General features: G+C 40.6%; 1 protein-coding gene across 2 annotated transcripts in view; it reads right to left on the bottom strand.

The window, feature by feature from the left end:
- USP34 (ubiquitin specific peptidase 34) overlaps window positions 1–25,373 on the bottom strand; it is a 98,499-nt gene that overhangs the window by 56,685 nt on the left and 16,441 nt on the right. The window contains exons 3-19 of one of the 2 annotated variants that reach the window (XM_081903570.1): window positions 23,898–24,321; window positions 22,790–22,840; window positions 20,688–20,837; window positions 17,579–17,646; window positions 16,572–16,764; window positions 13,205–13,285; window positions 12,124–12,185; window positions 10,105–10,186; window positions 9,924–10,016; window positions 9,059–9,184; window positions 8,484–8,613; window positions 6,631–6,666; window positions 5,477–5,607; window positions 4,349–4,968; window positions 3,631–3,845; window positions 1,431–1,546; window positions 1,222–1,349 (exon numbers count right to left, since the gene is read on the bottom strand). In XM_081903570.1, coding sequence (XP_081759696.1) covers window positions 1,222–1,349; window positions 1,431–1,546; window positions 3,631–3,845; window positions 4,349–4,968; window positions 5,477–5,607; window positions 6,631–6,666; window positions 8,484–8,613; window positions 9,059–9,184; window positions 9,924–10,016; window positions 10,105–10,186; window positions 12,124–12,185; window positions 13,205–13,285; window positions 16,572–16,764; window positions 17,579–17,646; window positions 20,688–20,837; window positions 22,790–22,840; window positions 23,898–24,321 — 2,706 coding nt within the window. The remainder of the gene's footprint in view (window positions 1–1,221; window positions 1,350–1,430; window positions 1,547–3,630; window positions 3,846–4,348; window positions 4,969–5,476; window positions 5,608–6,630; window positions 6,667–8,483; window positions 8,614–9,058; window positions 9,185–9,923; window positions 10,017–10,104; window positions 10,187–12,123; window positions 12,186–13,204; window positions 13,286–16,571; window positions 16,765–17,578; window positions 17,647–20,687; window positions 20,838–22,789; window positions 22,841–23,897; window positions 24,322–25,373) is intronic. The other variant, XM_081903571.1, reaches the window with a different exon arrangement.

The raw sequence follows: 25,373 nt of genomic DNA, 5'->3' as shown, positions 1-25,373 counted from the left end.
ACAGCTTCCGGGTTATGTGGCCAGCATAACTAAGCCACTTCTGGCGAACCAGTGCAGCGCACGGAAACGCTGTTTACCTTCCCGCTGGAGCGGTACCCATTTATCTACTTGCACTTTGGCGTGCTTTTGAACTGCTAGGTTGGCAGGAGCAGGGACCTAGCAACGGGAGGTCACCCTGTCGTGGGGATTGGAACCACCAACCTTCTGACTGGCAAGCCCTAGGCTCTGTGGTTTAGACCACAGCGCCACCCGCGTCCCTCAAACCTTTAGCTTACACAGCGCTATTCTTGTTCCCCCTCTCAAAACAGCATCTTCCTTGATGCTGAGTGTTTTGGGGAGATGAGAGAGTAAATCTGTGATTTCTACATTTTGATTTGTAGTTTGTCTTAAGCAAGCTTGTCTGCTTGTCAAGAGGAGACTCATACTGGGACAAGCCTTATAGAAGTTATAGAAGTTTGATTTTTCTTAGGATTTTATTTAATTCTATTTTTGCTTTTCCCCTAATCTCCGTGGATTCCAATGGGAACAAGCAGGCCTCACTGCAGGAAGTCTGGAAGATATGGACCTTTTGACGGCATTCTCATGTCTTTTGCTCAAGTTAGCTGGACTGGAGCAAGTTGTGAGACGACAGTGCTCATCTGAACTCCAGCCTGCCACACTGCTGTTGCTAACTGGGAGGTGGGGCAGAACCAATCCCAAGCTCCTGTCAGTGCATTTCCACTGCGCTGACCTCATCCCACCACAGTAAGCAGGCACAGATGTGATGGATGGATGATCAGGTGAGTACCACCACCCCATGTGGTCCACGACGGAGGGTGGGAGTTAGAACTGCTTTCATATGTATTTTCTTCACTTGCAGTTTCTTGTTATAAGCAGTTAATAATGCAAATATATTTATCTGGTAGCTTCACGGTAACTGTTTCATCTACTGTAACCCCCTTTTAAATATACTTAGTATATTTTAGATCGTGCTTTTGTTGTTTCAAATGAAAGTTTACAATTTTTACCATTTGTTAGTTATTTTAAATTAAATTCACTTTCTTTTTGGTGTGGTTCTGGCTTTTTGGTCACTATCCATATGCTCATAGCAGCAAATTAATATAGACTGAACTGAGAATCCATTTTTCAAATATGATTTCAGATAAAGCAGCTTTTAGAGATTTGACGGACAAAGAAACGGATCGGTAGTAAGATGCTGATGCGCCACTCAAGCTCATTTACCTGTTATTTGCTAAATTTTCTAGGCAGCCTTCAATGAACCTCATTCGAATCTGTCTATCAGTAAACCAACATACTAAGGAACACAGAAGCTTCTCTGCTTCATTTATTAAACCTTCAGATAGATGAATCTAGAGCAAGTAAGAGAAAAGTTATTGACAATTATTATTACATTTTCTCTGTCAAATATTCTTGTGTGATATTTAACTTACTGCATCTTCATCCTGGACCAGATCCCACAAAAGGGTATTTCCCTTCTTACAAACATTATCCAAGTTAATATCTGTCACTGCGTTGCTGTTGTACTGGTGTTTATGAACTGCTGGCCCTGAGCAAAAGACAGGTGTTGTTAAAAATATGGAATGTGTATCCTGATTTGAATGGACTTTGTCCATCAACAGCTGTTAATAACGGCTAAAGACACAAACCTACAAATGGTTGGAACAAATACACTTGGGAAAACTAAGCCGGGGAGGATACAGGGAGACCCAATACAAACACATGCAAAGTCAAAACTATTTATTAGAATACAGTGAGGAAGCAGAAGATTTCTCAACCCTTTAAAATAAAGGCCTTTCATCATGTATTACCATCCACTACGGTGTGAAAGCCATACGAAACTTAGCATTCAAACTCAAATTTTCATTGAAAAGTATTACAATTGCAAATGTCTGTGTTTGCTTGTAAAGTTATTTAATTAGTATGTGAAACTGCTTCACAAGTAAAAACCTGTTGCAAAAAAAAAGAAGAGCTATTATGATAATGCTATTAAAGACAACTGTCCCAATTCAGGGTCTGTATTTACTGAGATAAACAAAGAATTATGTTTGCTGTCTCCCTGTTCACTTCAATAGAGGGAACAGATCTGTGCGTACATCCCTGTGTGCTCTTCAATGAGGCATGTCGGAATTAAATGTTGCTGCAGGTCAGGTGTACAGAAGATCTGATGTTCAATTCCTGGAACCTCTACTTGGAGAGGATCCTGCCTGAAACTCTGAACTAGATGGACCAATGAATCTTCCTATGTGCACACAAGACCCAGTGTCCCCATGCCTGTAATCCAGCCCACAATTGCTTGTCTATATCCGTGGGACATCACAAGTGTACCTGTAGGTTGAATGCAGCATCCATCATAAATATAGACCTTCTGCAAGATGCAGGACTTACACATGACAGAACACATCTATTTAGCTCAGGATCAGATATCATGTCTACAGCAAATTGGAAGGAAGCGGCACAGGAATCTTTTTACTTGATACAGCCTTGACCTTGAAGGGCAGGTTCTTAATCTTTTTCTATGGGTCTCAACCAAAATAAGCAAACTCCTGCAGACCTCTTAACTCAGACAAAGAAATTCAAACTCAAACACAGAAAAACATCTGACTGATTCTGAAGCCTTAAGCCTGATCCTATGCCCAACCTTTATCAGCTGCCCCCAAGGATTTTGTGCCACAAAAGCTGCAGTGGTGCCGTTTTCTAAGCAGGTAATTCAGTTACGCCCATTTTCTTTTACCAAACCTTAATTGTTCTCATGCTACACTCTTGCTCTTGTAATGCACAGCCCTTGAGCTGTCGCGTTAAAAAGGGCTCACCTGCCTTTTCCTTTCTAAAAGGTTCTAGAAATGAACTTCCCTTCTATAAGGGTGCTGCTGAAACAACATAAATGAGTCAGGAAGAATCCACAGAACATTACTGACTGGGGACAATAAGACAGTTTGTGAATGTAGCCAAATTACTCCATAAGCAGAAGGCTCGCCAAGGATCAGCCAATCTTCCTGCGGGCCCAATGCTGTATTATCTGCCTTTATAAAGCAATCTAGCAACTCACATTCTCTTTACACTTCTCTCCATTATTCTACTCCTAGTTATGTTGATGACAGCAATAATGGCCAAGGCAGGCTGCCTTTCTTCACTTGCTCTCTCTTTTACCCTCCAGAGATTAATTTTGATATAAATGCTATTTAAGCATCCAGGGGAACGGATCACCAAGTTGCCACTTTTTAGTGCTCCTGAGGCCTGGACACACGCCAATGGAACAAGCGAAAGCTTTCCCCAACATGCAAAAGAGGCTTTACCAGTCGAAGATTCTGTACATTAGCCTGTTGTTAAAGGAGCAGGGTCAGAAAAAGAGATTGAGAACCTAGACCTCTAGTATCAGCCTTCCTCAACCTAGTGCCCTCTCTATGTTTTGGACCACAATTCCTATCAGCCCCATCCAACAGGGCCCATGATAGGGCACGAAGGTGAAAGCTGTATTTGCTCATGATTTGATTTAAATAAATAGAAACGTCACTAACTCCTATCAGCTTATCTCTACCACAGGCATGGTACTTGGGTTCTGCTTTGCTTCCTTTTAAGTAGGCTAGACCACTGAAACAAAATGTGACTGCTCTTTCCTTTGCTACATCTTACCTTGGCTGAGATGCTCATGATAAATGGAAGCAAGATTAGGAAGGTGCTGCTGAAGGTGAGATGTCAGTTCGGCATGCGAGTTAATCTGTACCAGTTCTTCTTCGCAACCAGATTCTTCACCATCAAAATCTGCCATATTTTTTTCCGATTTTGCACTGACTTGGGAACTGCTACAACTGACATCATCAGCACTTAACATGTCATCGACCATGTGTCTGTAAGATACAGGCAAAAATAAGCCAGTTTATTGCTTTCAGTCCATGAAGACCCAGTAGACTACGGAAAAGCAGCACTTGAATATATGCAAAGAGAAAATATCATCATTGAATATAATTCTGAATATACCCCCCTTCACCTTACGGTTTAAACAATAAAAACAATTTAATAAGTATGCAGTTACAAAAAGCGCTACCACAAAAAATAGGGTGGTTCCTGAAAATAAACATTTCAGGTGAACAGCATTCAAAGAAAACAATATAATGAAGTTGCCAAGCAAACCTCTGTGGGGAGTTACACAACTTACGGGCTGCCACAGAGAATGGCAGGCTCCACCACCCTGAGCTTCTGAAGGCAGTAAAATTACTAAGAAGGCGCTCTGATTCTCTTAACAGCCAAGAGGGTATGTAGGCAAGGCAAACAATAGGCATGCGAATGTGATTATGTGAGAGAGAGAGAGAGAGAGAGAGAGAGAGAGAGAGAGAGAATGCAAGTAACTTACCCTTCATGATGGTGGTGATGATGGTGGTGGTGGTGCTGGTGGTGGTGCTGTGGCCCAATAAACTGCCGGCAATTAAATAACTCATTTCCGATGGCTTCCCCAAGGAAGTCCCCGGTATGCGTTATACAAGAATCTTGAGAGCCTTGGGATATATGAGTTGTGCCGATTTCCCCGGCCATGTCGTGCTCTGTGTCCTCCCCGTGTGAACAGGGATCAAGCATTCTAATTCTATTCTCCACCGCGGGCACTGAGTCAGTATTAAAAACATGGTCATTTCCAGTTCCGTTGCTGACCCCACCCCTTTCTGCTGCTCCCTGGGAGTCTCCCAAGCAAATGCCGGATTGGGATTCCATTTTCCGGCTCCGCAGCTCTGCATTCCGGCCATTTTTCTGGGAGCTGTGACCTCTGTCCTCCTCCTCCTCTTCATCTTCCTTCAGAGCTTCGATGTCGGCAATGTCTTCCGACTGCACCTCGCTGCCTGGGCTCCCTGCAGATTGACTCGCGTGGCTGGAGTTGGCTTCGTTGCTGGATCCATCGCTGTGCCCGCTACTGCTACCTGGCCCACTGCTGCCATCTTCGCCACTGTTTGCCGTTTCATCAGAACTCCCCTGCATCGACTCCTTTAATTTTTTTTTTAAAGGATACAAAATCACCAAGCATTTATTTTCTAAAATTACTATTCTGCACCTCCAATGTCAACAGGTATTCCCAGGGTGGGGAACAACAACCCATTATGCTGAGCAGGGGACAGAAGAGGTCTGATAGCCATCTTCAAATATTTCAAGGGCTGTCACATAGGAGATGGAGCAAGTTTGTTTTTCCTCTGCTCTGGAAGGTAGGACTTGAACCAATGGCTTCAAACTCCAAGCTAGGAGATTTTTGACTCAACATCAAGAAGAACTCTCTAGATGATAAAAGCTGTCTGACAATGGAAAAGAGTCCCTCAGAAGGTGAGTTAGCTGCACTGTAGGGGGTTGGACTAAATGACCCTAGGGGATAATCTGGTCAGAGGGGACATGATGGCAAACAGGGAGAACCACCATGGTACTTCTTTTCTAAAACCACAACCACCTTTCATACTGACAGATTCTTTGATAACCATCAGAGAAAAACAGTTATTTCTTTTACCTCTGTATCTGAAAGCCGCTGCTGGACATGTTTATTTCTGCTGATCAGCTGCTCCTCCATTTCAATATCACTCCCTCCACTCTGGTGCGTATCACTGTTGTCACTGCTTTGAGGACTTGCTGCAGGTGACCCTATTGTGGAAAGAGCTTTTCAAGTTACTCCATGTAATGGAAAAGCAAATGCTTTAAATCAAGTGTTTCCCAATCAGGAATCCGCGTAACCCACTGAGAGGATCTGTGGCACCATTCACGTAACAAAAATTACCAGAGAGAACAGGGAGTTGACTTTTGAAAAACACGGGGTCTACAGTACTTAGCTAATTGGGATCATTGCTTTAAATAATTTTAACACAGGATTGAGATGCTTGCTCAAACTCTCCTGTCAACACCAAAATAAATTACAATAAGGGGGTTCTGCTGCTGTTCTTGCTTTGCCTTTCTACACCCAACTTTATTCTCCTGACTTGGCTGAAGCCAGGTCTGACACCGAGTTAACTGTCATCTCACTGCTGCGAAATGACTATGAACTCTTGAGATGGGAGAACAAAAAATATTCTAAATTCTCACAATTATCATCAGTTGGTTTTTTTATTGATTTGTTGCAATTTTATCTCACTTTTTCTCCAGGGAGCTTAACGTAATATCTTTTTCAATTGATGGGGGAAGCAATATTCAGTGAACTCTCCCACAGCCCACCCTCCGGTCTCATAAATCTGCAATTGATGGTTCCCCCAACCCTCCAGGGCAGATGGGGGGGGGCACAGTTGGCGACAGGGAATCATTGCAAAAGTGCTTCCATCTCTGTTATGTAGACAGAGGTTTTACCATCAGATGAGCGATACCATTGGAATCAACCCAAAGTGAGTGAATGTGTATAATTCAGATTGCCATCTGCCACGAAGTTTAACTTTCTTTCAGCCTGTGCTAAATAAAACATCTATTAACTACCTTTCTGCCAAGGTGCTTTACAATTAAAAATATTAGAATCAAACAAACACTATAAAACATTCTCAAGCCATTTCAGCTGATAGCACTGAAAATGGGGCTGCTGACATCTGAAGAAAACAGGAGGTGATACAAAGCTCCCTGATCTAGAGAATAATCATGACTCCCAAATTGTATTTGATTTCAAAGTGCCTTTCTGCAATAACTTACATGGTGAAGGAGCAGCTCTTCGGAGCTCTTCTTCCTCTGAAGAGGAGACAAAAAAGGGGAAGAACATTCCAAGTTATGAATGAGTTAACATTCCAAGTTATTGTGAGTTAACATCATACAATATACAGTCTATAACCGGTGTGGCTAACCCGTGAGCCTCAGGAAGTTGTAGGACTCCAACTCCCACAATCTCAAGAGTGAATGGAATTGTAGTCCAACAATATCTGCAGTGAACACAGATTAGTCATCCCTGGTCTATACTAATATAGAAACCCACCCAGATGGGCGGGGTATAAATAATAAAATTATTATTATATAGGTAGTGACTGAAATACCTACTTGTTCTATACAGTATGTTCCTATTGTTCTTTGGGGTTATTTATGAGCCTTTTGAAATAATATCATGATGTTTATTAACTTTCGCTAAAATCAATACAGCCCCTTTCATTAGAAGGAACTGGGTTTTCCTACTTTACACAACTGATATCACAGAAATTGGGGAAAGCCATCTTCCTAAATCACTCAAAACAAGAAACTATGGTTTCCTGCTTCGGAACAAGCCAGGGTATTAAAACTATGGTTCAAAGCTGGTTTATCAACCTGGATCGTTCCAAGGTTGCTAACCTTAGCTTGATAGTTCAGGCTAAGTAAGAAAACACAGTATAGTGAATCAGAGGCTTTAAGAAACCAACAAGCAGGATGTAGGTGAGATAGTACTCTTCACATTTGTGCTCTAAAGCAACTGGTACCGAGGCATTCAATACTGGAAGGTAGTACAAAGCCATCCTGAATAGTCATTATAATTTTGATCACTGTAGCCTTTTCAATTTGATATATAGTGGTACCTCGGGTTACAGACGCTTCAGGTTACATACACTTCAGGTTACAGACTCTGCTAACCCAGAAATAGTACCTCAGGTTAAGAACTTTGCTGCAGGATGAGAACAGAAATCGTGCGGCAGCAGCGGGTGGCCCCATTAGAAAGTGGTGCTTCAGGTTAAGAACAGTTTCAGGTTAAGTACGGACCTCCAGAACGAATTAAGTACGTAACCAGAAGTACCACTGTAATTGTTACAATTATATTTTACCCGGCAGAAAGAACACTCTGCTTCAACTGTCACTTTACCTGGAACTGAAGAAAGTGATAGGACACTATGTCCCAATCCATGGGCGAAAGGAATAAGAGGTACCACCTGTCTATGCAAGCAAGTGCACTAGCAAAGGAAGATCAGCCTGGCCCAAAGTGGATATAAAGGCCTGCTGACAGCTTACCAATTCCTTCTGGCCTTGAAGAAATGAGCATCCTCATCTACTACTATCTCCCTCCATGCCCCATCCCTTGTGTGTCTTGTCTTTTTAGTTTGTAATCCCTGAAGGCAAGGCCTATTGGTATGAGCCACTTTGGGAGACAACAATTTTCTGAAAAGTGGGATAAAAAATATACAGGGCAATATCCATCATTAGTCATACTCAGAATAGGCCCACCAAAACCACCAAATTTAAATCCATTGATTTCAGCAGGTCTGTTTTGAGTATGACTTAGTTGGACATCACCCACAGTAAATTAATAACTGCACCTGTTTCTATAAGGAAAGAGGCTAACTGTAGAAAAAAAAATTCATTGCCTATAAAGAAGTAAAGGAGAAAAAAACATAATTAATAAGCTTCTTGGATGCCTTTCAAGTGAGTATGTATAAGGCATGGGGGGGGGGGAGAATTACATATAAAAATACCTAAATAAATTGTCTTCAAAATCAAAACCAAAATCATTAGCAATCTCTTTGTAATAAGATCAGGAGTAAGATTTCAAGTTGGTAACAATACATTAAACCAAAGAAGAAATAAACACTCACCTTTCTTATTACCCATTGGTAGGTTTGTACTGAGTAATGATGCAAATGAGCTCTGTTTTGATAGCTGAGCCTTAGCTGCTAGTGCATTATTCCACAGTGCTTTAATGAGCATGGATGCCAAATACAAGGTCTGTAAATCAAAGCAGAAACTGTACTCCCAACAGAAAACAGAACTTGTTTTCTCATTATATTCAATACATGACAAAAAAGATACTTCGCAAACAAAATGGAGCTCTATATCAAACTATGTTGTATTTTGTACTATAACTGGAAAATCCAAACTCTTATACTGTAATAGGGCTAAAAGTAGTCTTCTCTAACAAGAAGCATGGTGGGGGAGAAGAATAATGGAATTGTACAGCTGGAAGTGACACCAAAGGTCACCCAGACCAACCTCTTGCAATGCAGAATCAAAGAATATAAACCATAGTCCATATAAGAAACACAATACTAGCGCTTTCATCTTATAACAGCATTCATGTGTAGATTTTTTTCACTTCAACAGGACACATGCAAGAGAACTTCCTAGGGAACCAAAGCAGAAAAGAGACTCCTTCGAAATGCTTTGCTTTTACCTGTTCAGTATGTGCACTTGGATGGAGTGTTGAAACTAAATTAAGAAGATGCCTAAGTGGAACAGGATCCAAATTCTTGATCAAGGAGGGGAACAAATCGTGTATATAGCGACTACAATGCTTCAACTTCAAAAAGAAACACAAAGAGAAGAGATAAATTCAGAGAAACTGAAACACATTTCTGTAGAATTCCCCCCCCCCCCCAGATTTCATTATTGTGGCAATTTCCCTCTTATAAAATGTTCTGCGTATGAAAGGTAGTAAAGATAAAACTAGTGTCGTAGTAACAAAAAGGTTGTAAAATGGTAGCTGGATATGCATCTAAGAATTCAGCGTAACTTCAACGCTTTTTCGTGTGTCTTTAATCAAAGGGAACAAAGTCTAAACCAACATAATATAGCATTAGGATAAAAAGAGTGAGGAAAATCTGTCTGGATCTTTATATTTCCATAGTATAGGGGGAGAAAGCAGGATATCACTTCTACAAGGAACTGTTAGTATTTGGACATTACACTGGTCTGCACAATTGTTGCGTAAAGAAGACAAAATCCTTAAATTAAAGGAATATAAAACTGGTGTGATAGCATGCTGGCCACACTGCCGGCTAAGTAACCATGAGTTATTTTTTAAAAAAAATGGCACCAAGACTGCTGCCCGGGAAGGTAGAGAATCAGAAAGGAGCATTTGAAAATGTTTAGGCCCACCAACTCTGCCGCCTGAGCAGTTTGCTTTGTATGGCACAGCTCTATAAAAAAGTAAAACTAGTAAATATCTGTTCTTTTTAGATAGCTATTTAAGAACAAAATTTAAGCTAAATTTAAGCCAACATATTATTGGCCTGCTTCTTGCTTAAGTGTAGACATACCTGTGCTGCAGCCCAAATGCAATCTATGTGCTGTGTGCTAAGCCGGCCTTCAGCAGCGAGAAAATTAAGAATCACTTGGCACTGCTTAATGATCTGGAGGGGAAACAAGGGAAAAAATATAAAACATTAAAAACATAGCCTCGTGGTTAACAAAGAAAATCATACTTCACTTTAAACCTACCTCAATATGCAAATTTGGTCCAAAAATATGTTCTACCACATTGTTGTTGATCAGCCAGTCTGCAAGCTCTTTAGCAATGGACCTAAATAAAATGGGGAAACCATAAGCAAGGGACTTCATGCGCTTGTATTATGCTCAGTCTCCTAAATAAAAGGCCATTGTTCTTTCCTTACAGATTTACAACCAAGGATTACTTTCCAAATTCAAGGAATTTTTTTGAACAAAGTGGAAATGGCTGGCATGCGTATAGCTACAAATTCACTTAAACTAAACCTGTGGCAGAAGATAAATAAGGAAAAAAACACGCTGTTTCATTAGAAATGCCTTTCTGGAGGTCAGTGCAAATTAAATAATTAATCCACTGAAATGAAGTAATTTTATTTCTAAGCAAACATGCTCTCCATCAGGCTATTAGCCAATTACTTTTGTGCTTTAATTAATGCCCTCTACATGCGGCTGCTCTGAAGAAACTTCAGAAACTTCATATGGCCCAAAGAGCTGCAACCAGACTGTTGACCAGGGCTGGTTATCATACTGGAACTATACAACTCCCTTGGCTAGAACAGCTCTGCTGGCCTCTTTGGCTCAGTTGCAGGCTATCTGAAAGATCGTTATTTTCTCATAGGAACCTGCCCTGGCACTGATATCTCTGGGGAGTCCCTGATCTCAGGCCCAGCACCCTTAAAGGAATGCTTGATGGGGACATAGGAGAGGGACTTCTCGGTGGCTGCTTGAAGACTTTGGAACTCTCTTCTTAGAGATGTTAGACTGGCTCCCTCCTTGTTGTTCTTCTGCTGGCAGGCGAATACCTTTTTATTCCAAAGGCCTTTAGAAACTGATCGGAAAGGACTATTGCTGGGATGTTTTTGTTGTTATCTGTATTTTTAATAGATCTTTTAAATATGTTTTGATTCTATTACTGTTTAATTACTTTTTAACTATTATATTTTCTCTGTTTTTAGCTTTTTATCTGTGTTTTTGTAAGCTGCCTTGAGCCCAGGTATGGGAAAAAGGCTAGATATAATTATTATTATTATTAAATGCTATTGAATTCTGCAAGTCATGAACTACAAAAATGGAAATCTGCTAACGCTGTGCTTCTTTTGCATTTATTGATGTTACCAACAATTTGACATTCATTTTCATTTTTTTTTCCTTTTACAGCAACTTTCCCATCTATTTCCAAAAGATAATTGTATAAGCAAAACAATTTTTCTGCTATACTCCAATTACTGTACGTATGCGTCTCCAATACAGGACCCCTAGCTCTGATTCTCTTTCTATAGGGGACAAGTAGGCACAATATTTATCTTTTTATCACTATTAGGTCAATTGTTGGTTGATTCTCAATGAATCACCAGTTTCCTTTATCTCCCCTGGATAGGGCAAACTAGGATCTCCAGCAGCTATTTTCCGTGCTACAACCATTTGCCCACAATGTGCAAGCGCCAAGGAAATTTTTCTGGATGTCATGAGAGAGACTTCTCGTTCTATGCCAAGAATAGCAATGAGTTAAACTTAGACTAGTGCTGCTATTTTTGATTTATCATTATCTTTCCTCTACTACTGCGACATTTCACAAAACCAGAAGGGGGTAGGCATTCAAGTGGATTTCTCACACATTACTCTGAGACATTGTGTGTTATCTGGGATTAGCTGTCGGCTCTCATCCTAACCTCTGGCGGGCCTTTGTTTATTTCACAAAAGCAACAAACCAAAACACAAGGCTGGCAGCTAGAATGGCAACTTTTTTCAAGAATGCTAATTTAAGTGGTGGGTAGTGCCCAGCCACTAGAAAGCCAGAAACTCTTTTCCTATGAATTTGCAGCTATGCTCACAGTGAAAAAGTTGGACAGCATCTGCCACATCGCCCAGTCCCACCCAGTGCCTGCAGTTTGGATGCAACGTGGATATCTGGGCTTCTGACACGTCACAAATTGACATGGGGAGGTGTAGAAGTGAATGTCCAGTGGTCAGAACGCATGTATTTAAATGAAAGGTACTCAAAAAACTACTCACGTTTCTGTGTCTGAAACCAATGATTCATTATTACACACATCGTTGAAGGTGTGAAGTTGATTCTACAGTTGGAATAAAAAGGGAGAAGAAATAAAGTTTAGCTTTATAAACTCAAAAAGGATTTCATTTGTTTAACTGAAGCACCAATAAAAACTGACTTAATCAGATCTGGATCTTATTTTCCACAAGAGATCCCTAAACTGATGTAAAACCCTTAAATAATGACTCGAGATCCCACTTAAGATGGCCCTGGCAAAATGAAGGGCCAATTTTAGTTACATTTGTCAAAAGCTGACAATGAGAAACAGACAAATGCTTTGTCATAACTGAAGTTGCAGTGGGAGATGCTCAGGAGGCTACCAACTTCCAAATTAAGAAAGGATTGTACCTCTCCTGGGATACAAGCAAGGACTCTGTCATCCTGCAAAACCTCAACTACTTGAATTGGGAGTTTGGAGTGGGAGTAAGAGCAGGGTCCCATTTCAAAAAATCTTCCCTTGATTCAGCTACAATCTCTACTGGCCTGATGAAGAACTCTGAGAACCTTTAAAGCTTGCAAACATTATTAGTCAGACTAATTCAATGTTGTCTACACTGACTTGCAGTAGCTCCCCATGCTTTCAGGTCAGGGTCTTTCCCAGCCATCCTAGAGATTGCCAGGGACCAAACCTCTACCACTGATGCTGGGGGAACCCAGTCAGATAGGCAGGGTATAAATTATTATCATCATCATTATTATTATTACACTCAACCGCTGAGCTATGACCCTTCCCTACCACTGAGCAAGGTGCTTCTCATGAAGACCATTTCCTCCTAATGGAATTCATAGTTCCCTCCACTTATTAAGGAGAGTATGGAATCATCACTGAAGGTTATAAGGATGCCTCAAAAACAGGCTGTCTTCCTAGAAAGCACATGTCAACAAAGCCAGTTCAGCTCTATTTTACATGAGTGTTCATAGTACTGCAGCTGTGTTCTGTTACAAACAGCAATCAAAAGCCCTCGGACATACAGAATAAACCATGTGTTCTTCCAAAGAAATTACAGCAGACCACATGGCCATTTCATTCACGTTACTCACTGAACAGCCTTGTTTGGCATCTGTTCCTTCTTTCCTCCCCACCTCCTCCCTCAAGCAAGAGTACACAAGGTGCAGTGCTTCCTAGGAAGGAACAAGACTTTTTAATCCTCTCTTTCACCATCCACGATGTCACTCTTCGCTGCTCTTTCCACCCCTTTTAAAAACTTGATTGGCCCTGAGCAAAGGAAAAAATGAGCACAGCCAGATTTTACATCCACCTCCTCCCTCATCAATTTTTTGGGTGATGCCTGGACGACAGATTTAATTACGTGACCAAAGGACCATTAGTTTGTGTTTTGAAGAAACATTAACTGGCCCATCGTAATGGAAAACATTCAAAATGTGATTATTTGCCTCATATCCTGTAGCGTGAATACAATGGAGAATGATCTGGAAACTGCAAAGTGTTTTTCTTTTTTAAAAAATGGTTCTGATATTAATTTGTCTGAAATGACCTCCTGGAATTTGCAATGTACCAACTGAGAGGAATCAGATACAGAGCCAACTGCTTACAGACAGTGAATGTTTTAGCTTACTGTAATAACGTTCCACCTGTGGCCTCGTAAGCTTCAGAAATATGAACATTATTGAAGTTTGATGCCAGCCTTCAAATATTCCCTATTTAATTTCAGAACCACATTCTTTGAATTTTTTGCTCTTGACCTAGTTTTCAAATGGAAGAATTCACCATACAACAAGGATGGCGTTCTGTGAACAAACATTACTACACGGAGAGTTCCTGTGGCATTTAGAAAGAGCTACTGTATAAAACATGCGCCCACAGCTGACCTTGCTAAAGGCAACGTGGGTTACAAATGCTGATCTCCGCTTCCATACATAGTCTGGAAAAATATATCAAATTCTTATGTTCCAAAATAGTAATTCTGGACATCTAGGTACTAGTCTGGAAATAAGGGAGTGCATCCAAATTCCATGCCTCTCCAGGTGAAAGACAAGAGTGCTCTAATTTGCCACCTGATCTGCTTCTGTACTGGCTGTACAGTATTGTGTCTATTTATGGCACCATCTGCTTTGAGCATTTTGGCATCTCCCAAATTGTTGGAAAAAATGATTGGATCCTTACAGGAAGCTAAACCTGAAACGGCTGCTTGTAAATGCTTAATGGCTCTTTATAAGATAGATGTTAAGGAACTCAGACGTATCAAATAGGGAATTAGAATGTTATTATACAGCCTAAACAGTGGGAATTTGCTTTACAATCTGTAATGAAATATTTAGACTTGAAATTTATTCAGCAAAAATTAATATTTCAAGTATATTGTACAATGTTTGTATAGGAAGGCACTGTCCAGCACAGATAGATGCTGGAAGTGTTACAATACAAACAGATACATTGAGGGACATGACATGGGATTCTCCAGTGATATACTCTTTTTTGCCTGAAGTTGTTATCCACATCAGTTTGTATTGGTAAAATCATTTACAGGTGCTTATGTATTTTAAAATTATATTCCTGTAATCTGGGGATTAACGGCAGGAAAAGAAAGTGGATTTTGTGAGCCCTTGTGGTTATACTTATACTTTGAGCCTAAAAAGATAAATACCTTCTATTACCAAATGGTCTGAGGCTACACAGCCCTGGCTGCATTTGCACATATTTCATACAGATGCCAATTTTGTGTGGATACCTATTTGGAGGGCTTATATTAATTTATTTGTGAAACTTAAGATGCATGTGTCTAGGATATCTCAGCTGGTAGAGCATAACACTCTTATTTTAAAGTCATGGGTTCAAGTCTCATGCTAGGCAAAAAGATTCCTGCATTGCAGGGGGTGGGACTAGATGACCCTCGTGGCCCTTTCACCCCTTCCAACTTTACAATTCTAGGCATTGTTACTTTATCTGGAATGTGAACTGATTATGGTTTTTTTCTGTTACAATTAGTATTATTCTTATATTATTTCCTTTTAAAAAAATTCCTTCTTTACTTTACCTTAATTTTTTATTTGCAAATTTAACAACAACAAAAGTTAAAAAGAAAAGCAAGTAAAAAATTGTGCAGGCTAGTAACTTCAAGGAGCTTTGGCAACAAGACCGCTGTAAGCACAATGTCAGCGATGAATGAATCTGATATTAGAGACATTTTGCTCTAGTGCAGGCTTCCTCAACCTTGGCCCTCCAGATGTTTTGAGACTACAATTCCCAGCATTCCTTACCACTGGTCCTGCTAGCTAGGGATCATGGGAGTTGTAGGCCAAAAAACACCTGGAAGGCTGAGGTTGAGGAAGCCTGCCCTAGTGCGCACTATACTCTGTATGACTTTAAATGCTTTTGCTTATGGTCTGCTTGAACTAATGCAATGCAGGGCTGACTGTGCTACTGCAGTTTCTTCCCTGTGAAGACATGTCATAAACCACTGTGCCAGTTGTGACAGCCTGACATACTCTGGCCATCCATGAGTTTTGTCAAAGAAGCTGAAAAAGACATTGCTCCTCTACGACACAGTTAAAAATAAACAGGGCTGTTTTGAAATGCAGTAAGTCAAGCCGCACATCTGAATTTCCGCTGTGCTCGCAAAATGCAACCGTATCAAGATTCTTAGCATTTTATAGCCTAGCTTCACAAATTATAAACCTGACACACAATCCCCCAAGAGACACCTTCTGTGTTAAGTCCCACTGAAATGAATAGCTCAAGTATACACTTTCATTAACTTTATTTGGGCGTGCTCAAGGTGTGCTTGGATGCAGCGTAGAACTGTGAATGTTACACACCAGCAAAAGAATTTCTCTTTCTGCAATGGAACACTCTCCCCACCACGACCTCTTCCCTATGTGTGCTCCACTACATCTGTTCTGGGTTATCCCGCAACCTTCCAGAACAGCTCATGGTGCATAGAAGGGAAGGAGGGGGGAAATCAGGTTGTGCTAATACTAATCCTTGCACTAGCACTAATCCTTGCGCTAACATGACTATTAAGTTGTGTATCACCCAATGTCTGTGGTACTCTACCTCCGCCCCCACTCCCAAAAGCAGATATCATTTTTTTAGAACTGCTTACAAGGGCGTTGAATGTTACAAAGGTAGGCTTGGTCTATACTTGTTGCAAACAAGGTGCTAAGAAGCCTTAGGTGGTAAAGCCATCTATAGGATTTCAGACTACAGGTAGCGAAACCAATTTTAAATGTTTCTCCATGTAAAAACGTCCTACAATGACTCATTTCCCATTATGCCAGCTTTCTACTTGCAGGAAGTTATTCATATAGTGAACATATTACCCCACTCTCATCTAGCACTGCTGCATCTATAGACTAAGCTTTGACTATTACATCTTAGTTTATAACTGTTCAAGTACAAATGAAAACAATTCTGTATATGTGTTTTAGTTAGTTTAAAAAGTCTTACTGTTATCTGGCTGAGGCCGGCCAATCTCATGGTTAAGGTTGGTGACATAAAGTACTTAAATGCAAGATCAAGACTCTCTTTATCAAAACACAAGGCAGTATCCAGTGGCTCTTTCACTGTGCTCCACATTAAATCTGCCATGTTACGAGCTGCACTCTGTCTTAATTCCTGGTCCGACAGTTTACATAAATACCTAAACAAAAAGGTAGGGTTGGGGGGGGGGGTGCAGGAAAGTTCAAATTAGTACCGGCAAATCAGTTTAATTTTAACATATTTTTAAAAGCCATACGCTCTTCTGGAAGCTTTCAGGCCTGCAGTCAAAAGGGCTGGCCTCAGAACAAAGTTATAACTGCTTAATTACACTTGGGACAACAAAGGTGTTTGGCACAAATGTAGTTCCAGGCATATGGAAATCAAGGCATCCCTGTGGTTTTAAAAGCAGTTCATCCAGTAGCATGCTAGCTTATGGTATAAAGGCAAGTTTGGATACCATTTATTCCCTGAACCACGATGCTAGAGATAGCCAACATAGTCTCCTTCAGATGTTGGACTACAACTCCCATAATTCCTGCCTGTTGGGGCATGCTAGCTGGGACTGAGGGGAGCTGGGAGTACAACAGCATCTGACTATGTACAGTGACATCAAAAACAGGCTTCGGGTGCATGTTTTCCCTCACTTGAACCTGCTACATCCTTATCATTGTGTGCAAAAGTTAAATGCACCAGGGATCCCATGCTTAAAAACGAACATAGATCTCCTGAAGCAGTTTCAGGGGTGGGGGAGAATGAGAGAAAGCACACAAGCTCAAGTACTCCCAATCTCAGTACATATACAGAACACTATGTTAAATACCCGAGTGCATGTAAACCAAGCACCAAATCACTTACTAATATTAATTGTAAGCAATACTGTTTGCTTATTAGCTTCTGTCACATTAGATATGCCATCTGAGTGATTTGAATTTATTTTGACAAGAAAAACCCCATAACGGGTCTGCAAAACATACCTGATAACGTAAGTTCTAAATGGTATAATGTGTTGCATAACAGCAGGGATGTGCAGCCATATTCTGATCTATATAGCAAATAAAAAAAATTGAACACTATAAATCGACATGTCACACCAACAACTGCTTTTCAGACTCACATAACTTGCCTACTGAAAAGAGGGGCATTTATTTTCCCTTCACATAACTTTTTTACATTCAAAACTTGGGTTCATGCAGAAGACGGAAATGGAATGCCAGTTTGCCTGGATCCCCTAAGCCAGAAGAGTAGGAGGCAAGTTTTTTTTTTTTTTTTTGTGAGAGAAAAACAATAGGGATGGAATGTGTTTTCTCACTAAGTTTTCTGATGCCTTTTCCTAATAGCCCCAGCCCATATCGGGAAAGGAAGCGCATTCAATTGGGGCCTCACTCTGGAATCTGAGGCACGGCTCTATTACACTAATGCAAGGGTGCCTTTTTTGGCCAAGAACCACATTAGGTGCTGGCTAACACTCTGAGGGCTGAGGGTCAGGTGTTGGCATGGGCAAAAGGGTGTGGTCATCACACCCACTCTCATTTTGCTCAGTCACTCCCAAACCCTTACATACAACACACAGACCGCATGGATCCCTATCATGCCCTCTCCTCTAAAGCATTATGTATTGAGGGAGGGGATTTTCCTCCTCATTGCCCCCTTCAGGTGCATTCCTGTTCAGGTGCATTCCACTGGGCAGGGCAGAGAATCTGCAACATTTCCACCCAGTCTAGTGCCATTATGAAGATGGTAGCCACTGATGCTTTGCGCTCGTGATGGCCACCAACCTAGGCTTTAGAAGAGGATCAGACAAATTCATGGAGAAGAGGGCAATCAATGGCTACTAGCCATGATGGCTGTGCTCGGCCTCCACAACTGTAAGCGGCAATGCTTCTGAATCTCAGTTGCTGGAAACCACAGGAAGGGAAGAATGTCCTTGTGTACAGATCCCGCTTATGGGTTTCCCACAGGCGTCTAGTTGGCCACTGTGAGAACAGGATAATAAATAATAATAATAATAAATTTTTATTTATACCCAGCCCTCCCTGGCCAAGAAGGGGTTCAGGGCGGCTAATACTAAATATAAATACAGTAAAAACATTTTTAAAAACCAAAAAACAAACAAACCACCAGTTGATTAAAATATAAGTTAGAATACACTTTTAAATGCAGCTTAAAATAAAGCCTCATTTTAGTGGTAGCCTATAGATCAAAGCCATAAGGGGAGAAAATGTCAAATATTCACCAGGGCCAACTATCCATGCTGGTCCTACATGGGCCAGCAAAAAGAGCCAAGGGAAGATTTATATACAAATCACATATAAGGGGTTCCATCAAAAAATAAAATTGGGGGGGGGGGGGGTTAGACTGAGTCCAGCCCAAAGGCCAGGAGGAACAGCTCCATCTTGCAGGCCCTGTGGAAAGATGTCAAACCCCGCAGGGCCATGATCTCCTGCGGTAGGGCGTCCCACCAGGCCATGGCCAGAGCTGAAAAGGCCCTGGCCCTTGTTGAGGCCAATCTAACCTCCTTGGGGCTCCGGACTTCCAAAGTATTGTTATTTATGGACCTTAAGGTGCTCCACGGGGCATACCAGGACTAGATAGGCCACTGGCCTGATCCAGCAGGCTCTTTTAGATTCTCTTCTTTTTTCAGAACTGAATTGGACTGGGGGCTGGGAGACCACTGGGGAAGACTTGAGAAGTCTGAGTTGGGTCTGTAGACCAGCAGTTCACCACCTCTATACTAAAGCCTGTTGCTATGCAGCTCCAATGCTTTAAAAAAAGGATGAAAAAGTATTATTTCCCTCTGGGAACAAGTACTCCCATTTATTTGACTGTCCCTACTGTCAGTGAAAGATGGTGAATATATCTGGAGAGCTACTCATCCAGGAAATATATGTGGTGAACTTACTTTCTCTTAATTCAGTTCAATAATTCAGTAAACTATTTACAACTGGGCCTCCAATTCAACTATATAATAAGGTATTTCTCAAGAATACCTTTCATACACTTGCTCTGTGGCTATCACAACTACAAACACAGACATTCTCAAAAGATCAACACAATAGAGCAACTTTGTTGTAGAAGGAACAAACTTGTATTTGCCCATGTTAAATATATGCCAGTGCAACCACCTGGAAACAATATCTATGCCAGTTGCAAGTTTTAATGAGCATTGTTCAAATGAATGGACTCCACAGTAATCACCAGAGGAACAATACAGAAAAGTGGTAGCCTGTGAGACTGACACAGTGATGAAAAATAACCTGGCTTTCTTTATATTTCACATCTGGCTTAAATATGTTTAACTGGTGGTTGTTTTGAATAAAGTTAAGCCAAAAACATATAAATAAATCCTAACATTTACACCATAGCCGTTTCACTTTTACCCAGTAGTTTTCCACTAGAAGTACCCAAACCTCATTTATATTTATAAGTCCTCTGTCTGTGTGGCATCAGAACATACTTTAAATTACTGAGCTGGATGGAAAATAAATCTGTTATTGTGGTGCTGTTTATTGCAAATTACTTTGGAGCACAGGGATTAGAAAAATTTGGCTCCATTTTTTAAGGGCAACAAAATTACTTGATCTTAGCTTACGACAAATATTTTCCATTTAGTTTTTTAAAGGTCTACTGTTACCAGCCTGCAATTTTATTAGCCTATTTCGGAAGGGAATTGCCATTCAGGTACATTTTTAAAATCCCCAAGTTGTTTTGAGATAAAATGGAATCCTGTGAAAAATTGTAGCTATGGAAGACACATATTCTGAAAGCAAGATTTTTTTTTTAAATTGATGGAATTTGTCACAAAGATATTGTGAATAGCTAAACTATTCTTCTCAGCATCTGGATTTTTAGTCAATGGTTGCAATAAAGGGGTATGCAAGCAAATATATTCCAAATTTATAAAGTGCAGCATTTTTGTAACTTAGAAGTAAAATTAGTATTATTAAAATTTAGAGGTTTTGGGACCATGGCTTTTGGGACTAGTACATGTTAACACAGAAAGCCTCTTGCCTTTAAGAAGACTTTACAGGCAACATTTACTGCATCCATGTTAAATAAATGAGAAAATCTTGGACACATACTTACATTAGACACCACAGTGATAAATGCATGTGCTATGAGAAATGGCAATGTTTCAGGGGCTCCATATTCAAAACAGTCCTTCATGAGGGAAAGACCATTTTTTCCGCAAAATAAGCAAACGTAGCGAAGCAAGTGCAGCGGTACTTCTACATCCTATGGACATAAGAACACATTAAAATATCTATTACATGTCCACATATAACTTTTTCTCAACCAAAATGACAGCATCTTAATAATTCCTCCTACAGACTATTCTGAAAGGCTTTTTGTGGGCATTAAGTCAGTCTTCCAGGTTCTGCACTGACTTTCTTTTTTATTCCAGGCACAATTCAAAGGGGTTAATGTCTGACTTATTCATGTCTTCAAAGTTTGACTCGATTTACCTAAGGGTGCCGTATGCATGAAGACATTTGAAGGACCACATTTCACATTCATTGCGTATCTGCAAACCTTGGTCAATCTATATGAACAAATATATTTTTACTATGTCTTTCTAGCTTTGTTCTGCCTTTCTACTCACCCACATGCTAGATGGCAATGCAATATATGACAATTCAAGTTGAACACAGCCCCAAGAACAAAACATGCACAAAAGCCCACTCAGAAAGGGAGTAGAGCCTAAGCACAATGGAATATTGGGATTGTACTCAATCCACCACTTTATACAGGTTCATTTAAGGCTCATGAGAAGCATCTCAACTACCTGCTTGTGACTTCAAAAGCAAGATCACCCAGCATCTAGCAGGTCACCCAGACATGGCTGATGGGGGACTTTTGGTTTGGTTGTCAGAAAATGTGCAAGACCCATCATTCTGACGCGAGATATATCTGAACCAAACTGTGTCTGCTTGCTCAGAAGGATGGGCAAGGGTTTAATGCCACAGTGCTCAACTCAGAAATATGGAGAGCCAAAACACACGCTGCTCAAAAGGACTCTAAATTATTTTGGAATGGCCAGTATCTTAGGAGAAAAACCAAGTATTAAAATTTGCTTTCACCCACACTTTGAAATACATTGGTCCTGGAATTAGGATGCTGCCAGCAATTAGTTCTTAATCCTTTTTTTTATTCAACCATGCTTTTTCAGGGTAGCATTGTTGGATATTGTTTCTGCTGGCTTTTACAGAACGATCTAACGGATTCCATTGCTTCAACTGTGTATTTACTTACTTACCATTTTCAAATAGTCTGTTGCAAAGAAGCTCTTTCAAAAAAGTAATAATAACAAATCATTTATATACAAAGTCCAAAGAGCAAGCAGCAAGTACAAACTGTACCCTATGACCATGGGACTTCCTTCTTCAGGCGACTCCCCCAATCTCTTTCAAAACCACTAGGAGGTTTCTACCTGGGTGGCCAAAACTAAGCTGCTAGGGTAGTCCCAAGTACAGCCCAAGGAAGGATGACAGGAACAACTGACTTTCACTGGTTCGTACATTAACATTAAAGCTCAGTACAGTCAAACCTCGTTTCCCAAACGCCTCCGTTTTGGAACGTTTCATTCCCGAACGCCAAAAACTCAGACGCAACTGCTCCGGTTTTTGAACAATTTTTGGAAGACAAATGTGCTATGAACGTTTCAGAAGTCGAATGGTCTTCCGGAACAGATTACGTTTGACAACTGAAGTTTGACTGTACTTTATTTTCCATGCAGAAAGCACCAGATTCAGTCCTTCATCTCTAGTTAAAAGGATCAGGTAATGAAAAAGCCCTCCTTATGAGCTCCATATGAGCTGCTAGCAATCAGCACAGCCAATACTGGGCTGGATGGACTAGTGAGAGGGGCTGTAGCTCAATGAGCACATAATATTCATGCAGAAAGTCCCATGTTCGACCCATGTAATCTCCAGATGGGGCTAGGAAAATACCCTTTTCTGAAACCAGAGGCAGCCATTGCCTGTCAGAATGAGCAATATTAAACTAGATGAACCAATGGGCTGAATTAAGGCAGCTTGAAAATTATATTTATTTTAATGGGTTCTTCCAGTTATAGTGTATTCTGGATCACTCTAAGCTACTGAGATGGAGCAGGCTTCTGAAAGTTAATGAGCTGTAATTTATTAAAACTACACACATCTTAATATACAGAAATAAAGCTAACTTACATTCATATCACAGAATGCTCCCAATATATTGCTTTCTTGTGCAGAAATATCCTATTTAAAAAATAACAAATGTTATGAATTTAACCAACATGAAAGAAAAAGATAAACATCATCCATAATTTAGATAACACAGCTGCGAACTTCAATAATATTTTCCTAAGGCTGCAACAATGCATGTTTGATTCAAGGCGACTGAATTTTGCCGTTTTAAAAAGCCACATGCTTGCATACAGAACCTGGTATATAAACTGTTTTGTTTTGTTTCTGCCTTCTAGACAAAGCCATGTTTTCTTGGGCTTCAAGAAAAGCAATGCAAGAATTTGAATTTGCCTATTACAGATTATGTTATTTCTATCCAAGGAGCCATAGATCACAGAAGTCAGCATCAATATCTACAGATCAATATGAGGGTGATGAATTGATATCTTGATTCTTTGGAACTTGGATCCAAGACCACTCTTGGCATAGCACATTGTGGACCAACCAAGTGTAGTAATAGTAGTGATGATGAAAGGAGGAGTAGGTAGGGTGCCTTCCCTTGCAAGCTGGTTTCTACTCAACTTTTACTTTCACAATATTTGTGTTCAGGCTGCAGCAGGACAAGTCGTTGGGAGTTTGAGCTGATCTACAAAATCAGGCTGTAAATATACAGTGGTGCCTCGCAAGACGAATTGTTCCACGAGTCTCTTCGTCTAGCGGTTTTTTCGTCTTGCGAAGCACGGCCATTAGCGGCTTAGCGGATTAGGGCTATTAGCGGCTTAGAAAAAGGGGGGAACTTGCAAGAAGTTTTCGTCTTGCGAAGCAAGCCCATAGGGAAATTCGTCTTGCGAAGCACCTCAAAAACGGAAAACTCTTTCGTCTAGCGAGTTTTTCATCTTGCGAGGCATTCATCTTGCGGGGCACCACTGTAATTGAACAAGGTAGCAGAATAGAAACCTAACTACCTTCCTGTATAAAGAACCCAAAGATTGTGAAAAAAAAGAGTTATGCTCTGACAAAATTGTAAGAACTTACAAACTGGAAAGTCAAACACTGAATCAAGTAATGGTTTCAGCATCAGAACACAGAACAGACCACCTTTGTATCTGTTAATTAGGATAACATGTACCTCTATTGTAGGATGCGTATTATGCTTGTAAGCGGTATAGAGGGGAAACTGGATCTGAAAGATTTTCGCTACACAAAGCAAAAGCTTCTCCTTTTCCTCGGTGCTCCATATGCTGAAGGCATCAGCGCCCTTTGTGGGTTCTTCCTCTGTCAGGATGCAAGTTCTTCCAGAGTCTAACTTTTTCTCTATGGACTTGTGTCTTTCCCCATTTTCTTCTCCTCCTCGAGATTCTCTTTCTACATTCAGCGGCTCATCAGATGGATTATTCTCATCCTGCCATGCTGAGTCTATGTTGATAGTGCAATGTTTACACAGCTGGTCCCGAAGAGCTTGAACCTGGGCAATCACTAAATTTATAAGCGCACACACAACTTGGTTGAAGATCTCCAAATGCTTATACTCCTTGAAGCAGCACAGACATTGCCTGTTTTAAAAGGGATTTAAAATGGCAAATCAAGATGGGAAATGTTGGAAGAGCTTCAGAAACAAATGACTAAGCAGTAATTCATGTAGATAACCTGGGGCTGAACGTGTCATGTTTCTTCCATCTTGTATTTAATGGTCTTATATGAAGGAAGACTGATATAAATTGACTGCAGTTACATAAATACTGTGGTACTTGTGTCCTTGGTATCTGTAAAACTATAACATGATCTGAGAGTTCTTTACCATTATAAATAAAGTGGATTAATAAAAATCAGCATCACGCGGTGTTGGGAAATGTCAGAAACAGCAAGAAACATCCATGCAGCTTCTGACTTTCTCCAATGTCTGCCATGAAGTGTGAGCCCAACTCCACCCATCCCCCAAGCACTGAGCATATGCCAAAGGACTCTGAAGGTGTGGGATGCCATCAATTTTACCTGGTAAAAAACTCGTATGTTGTACAGGCAATGTAGGAGGGGAAAGCATCATTTTGTGCTGGAAATACAGGAGACCAGCAACAACTGGATTACATTTATGGTTGCTACTAGCAACAGGCATTGTGCACACCTGTAGATAATTATATTGAACTAAAACACCTTATACAGAAATCTTTTGTATTTAATATGTATTGACTAGCAAAGTAACACTGCTTTTAAAAAAATTACAGTGAAATAATTGCATTGAAGTTTAATAATTGATTCCAGGGGATATTCCACTTTTTCCAAGATACAAAGGCAACGTCATTCCTGTTGTTTAAATAAAAGACATTTACCCTGGCCAACTTTGTCTGACCACCATGATTGCCCTCTTGGTTCTTCAGCTTCAGCAGCCAAGCATGTAGTCAGGATGAAACAAGATACTTAGGCATCACTGCTCCTAACTGAAGAGGCCTTTTCTGCATCCTCTCCCATAGGTATTGCAACCACCCAGGGACGGAGGAAGAATCCCTACACCCCCACATGGACTTGGATAAGGGGGTTTAAAATATTGCTCCAGCTATTCCCACTATAACCCAATATCCACTTCCCCTAGTCAGGCATGGCCAAACTT

This window comes from Podarcis melisellensis (assembly GCF_964234715.1).
Source record: "Podarcis melisellensis genome assembly, chromosome: 3".
Taxonomy (NCBI): Eukaryota; Metazoa; Chordata; class Lepidosauria; order Squamata; family Lacertidae; genus Podarcis; species Podarcis melisellensis.
Note: the sequence above shows the minus strand (reverse complement) of the source record. Positions and strands in the feature narration are given on the sequence as shown.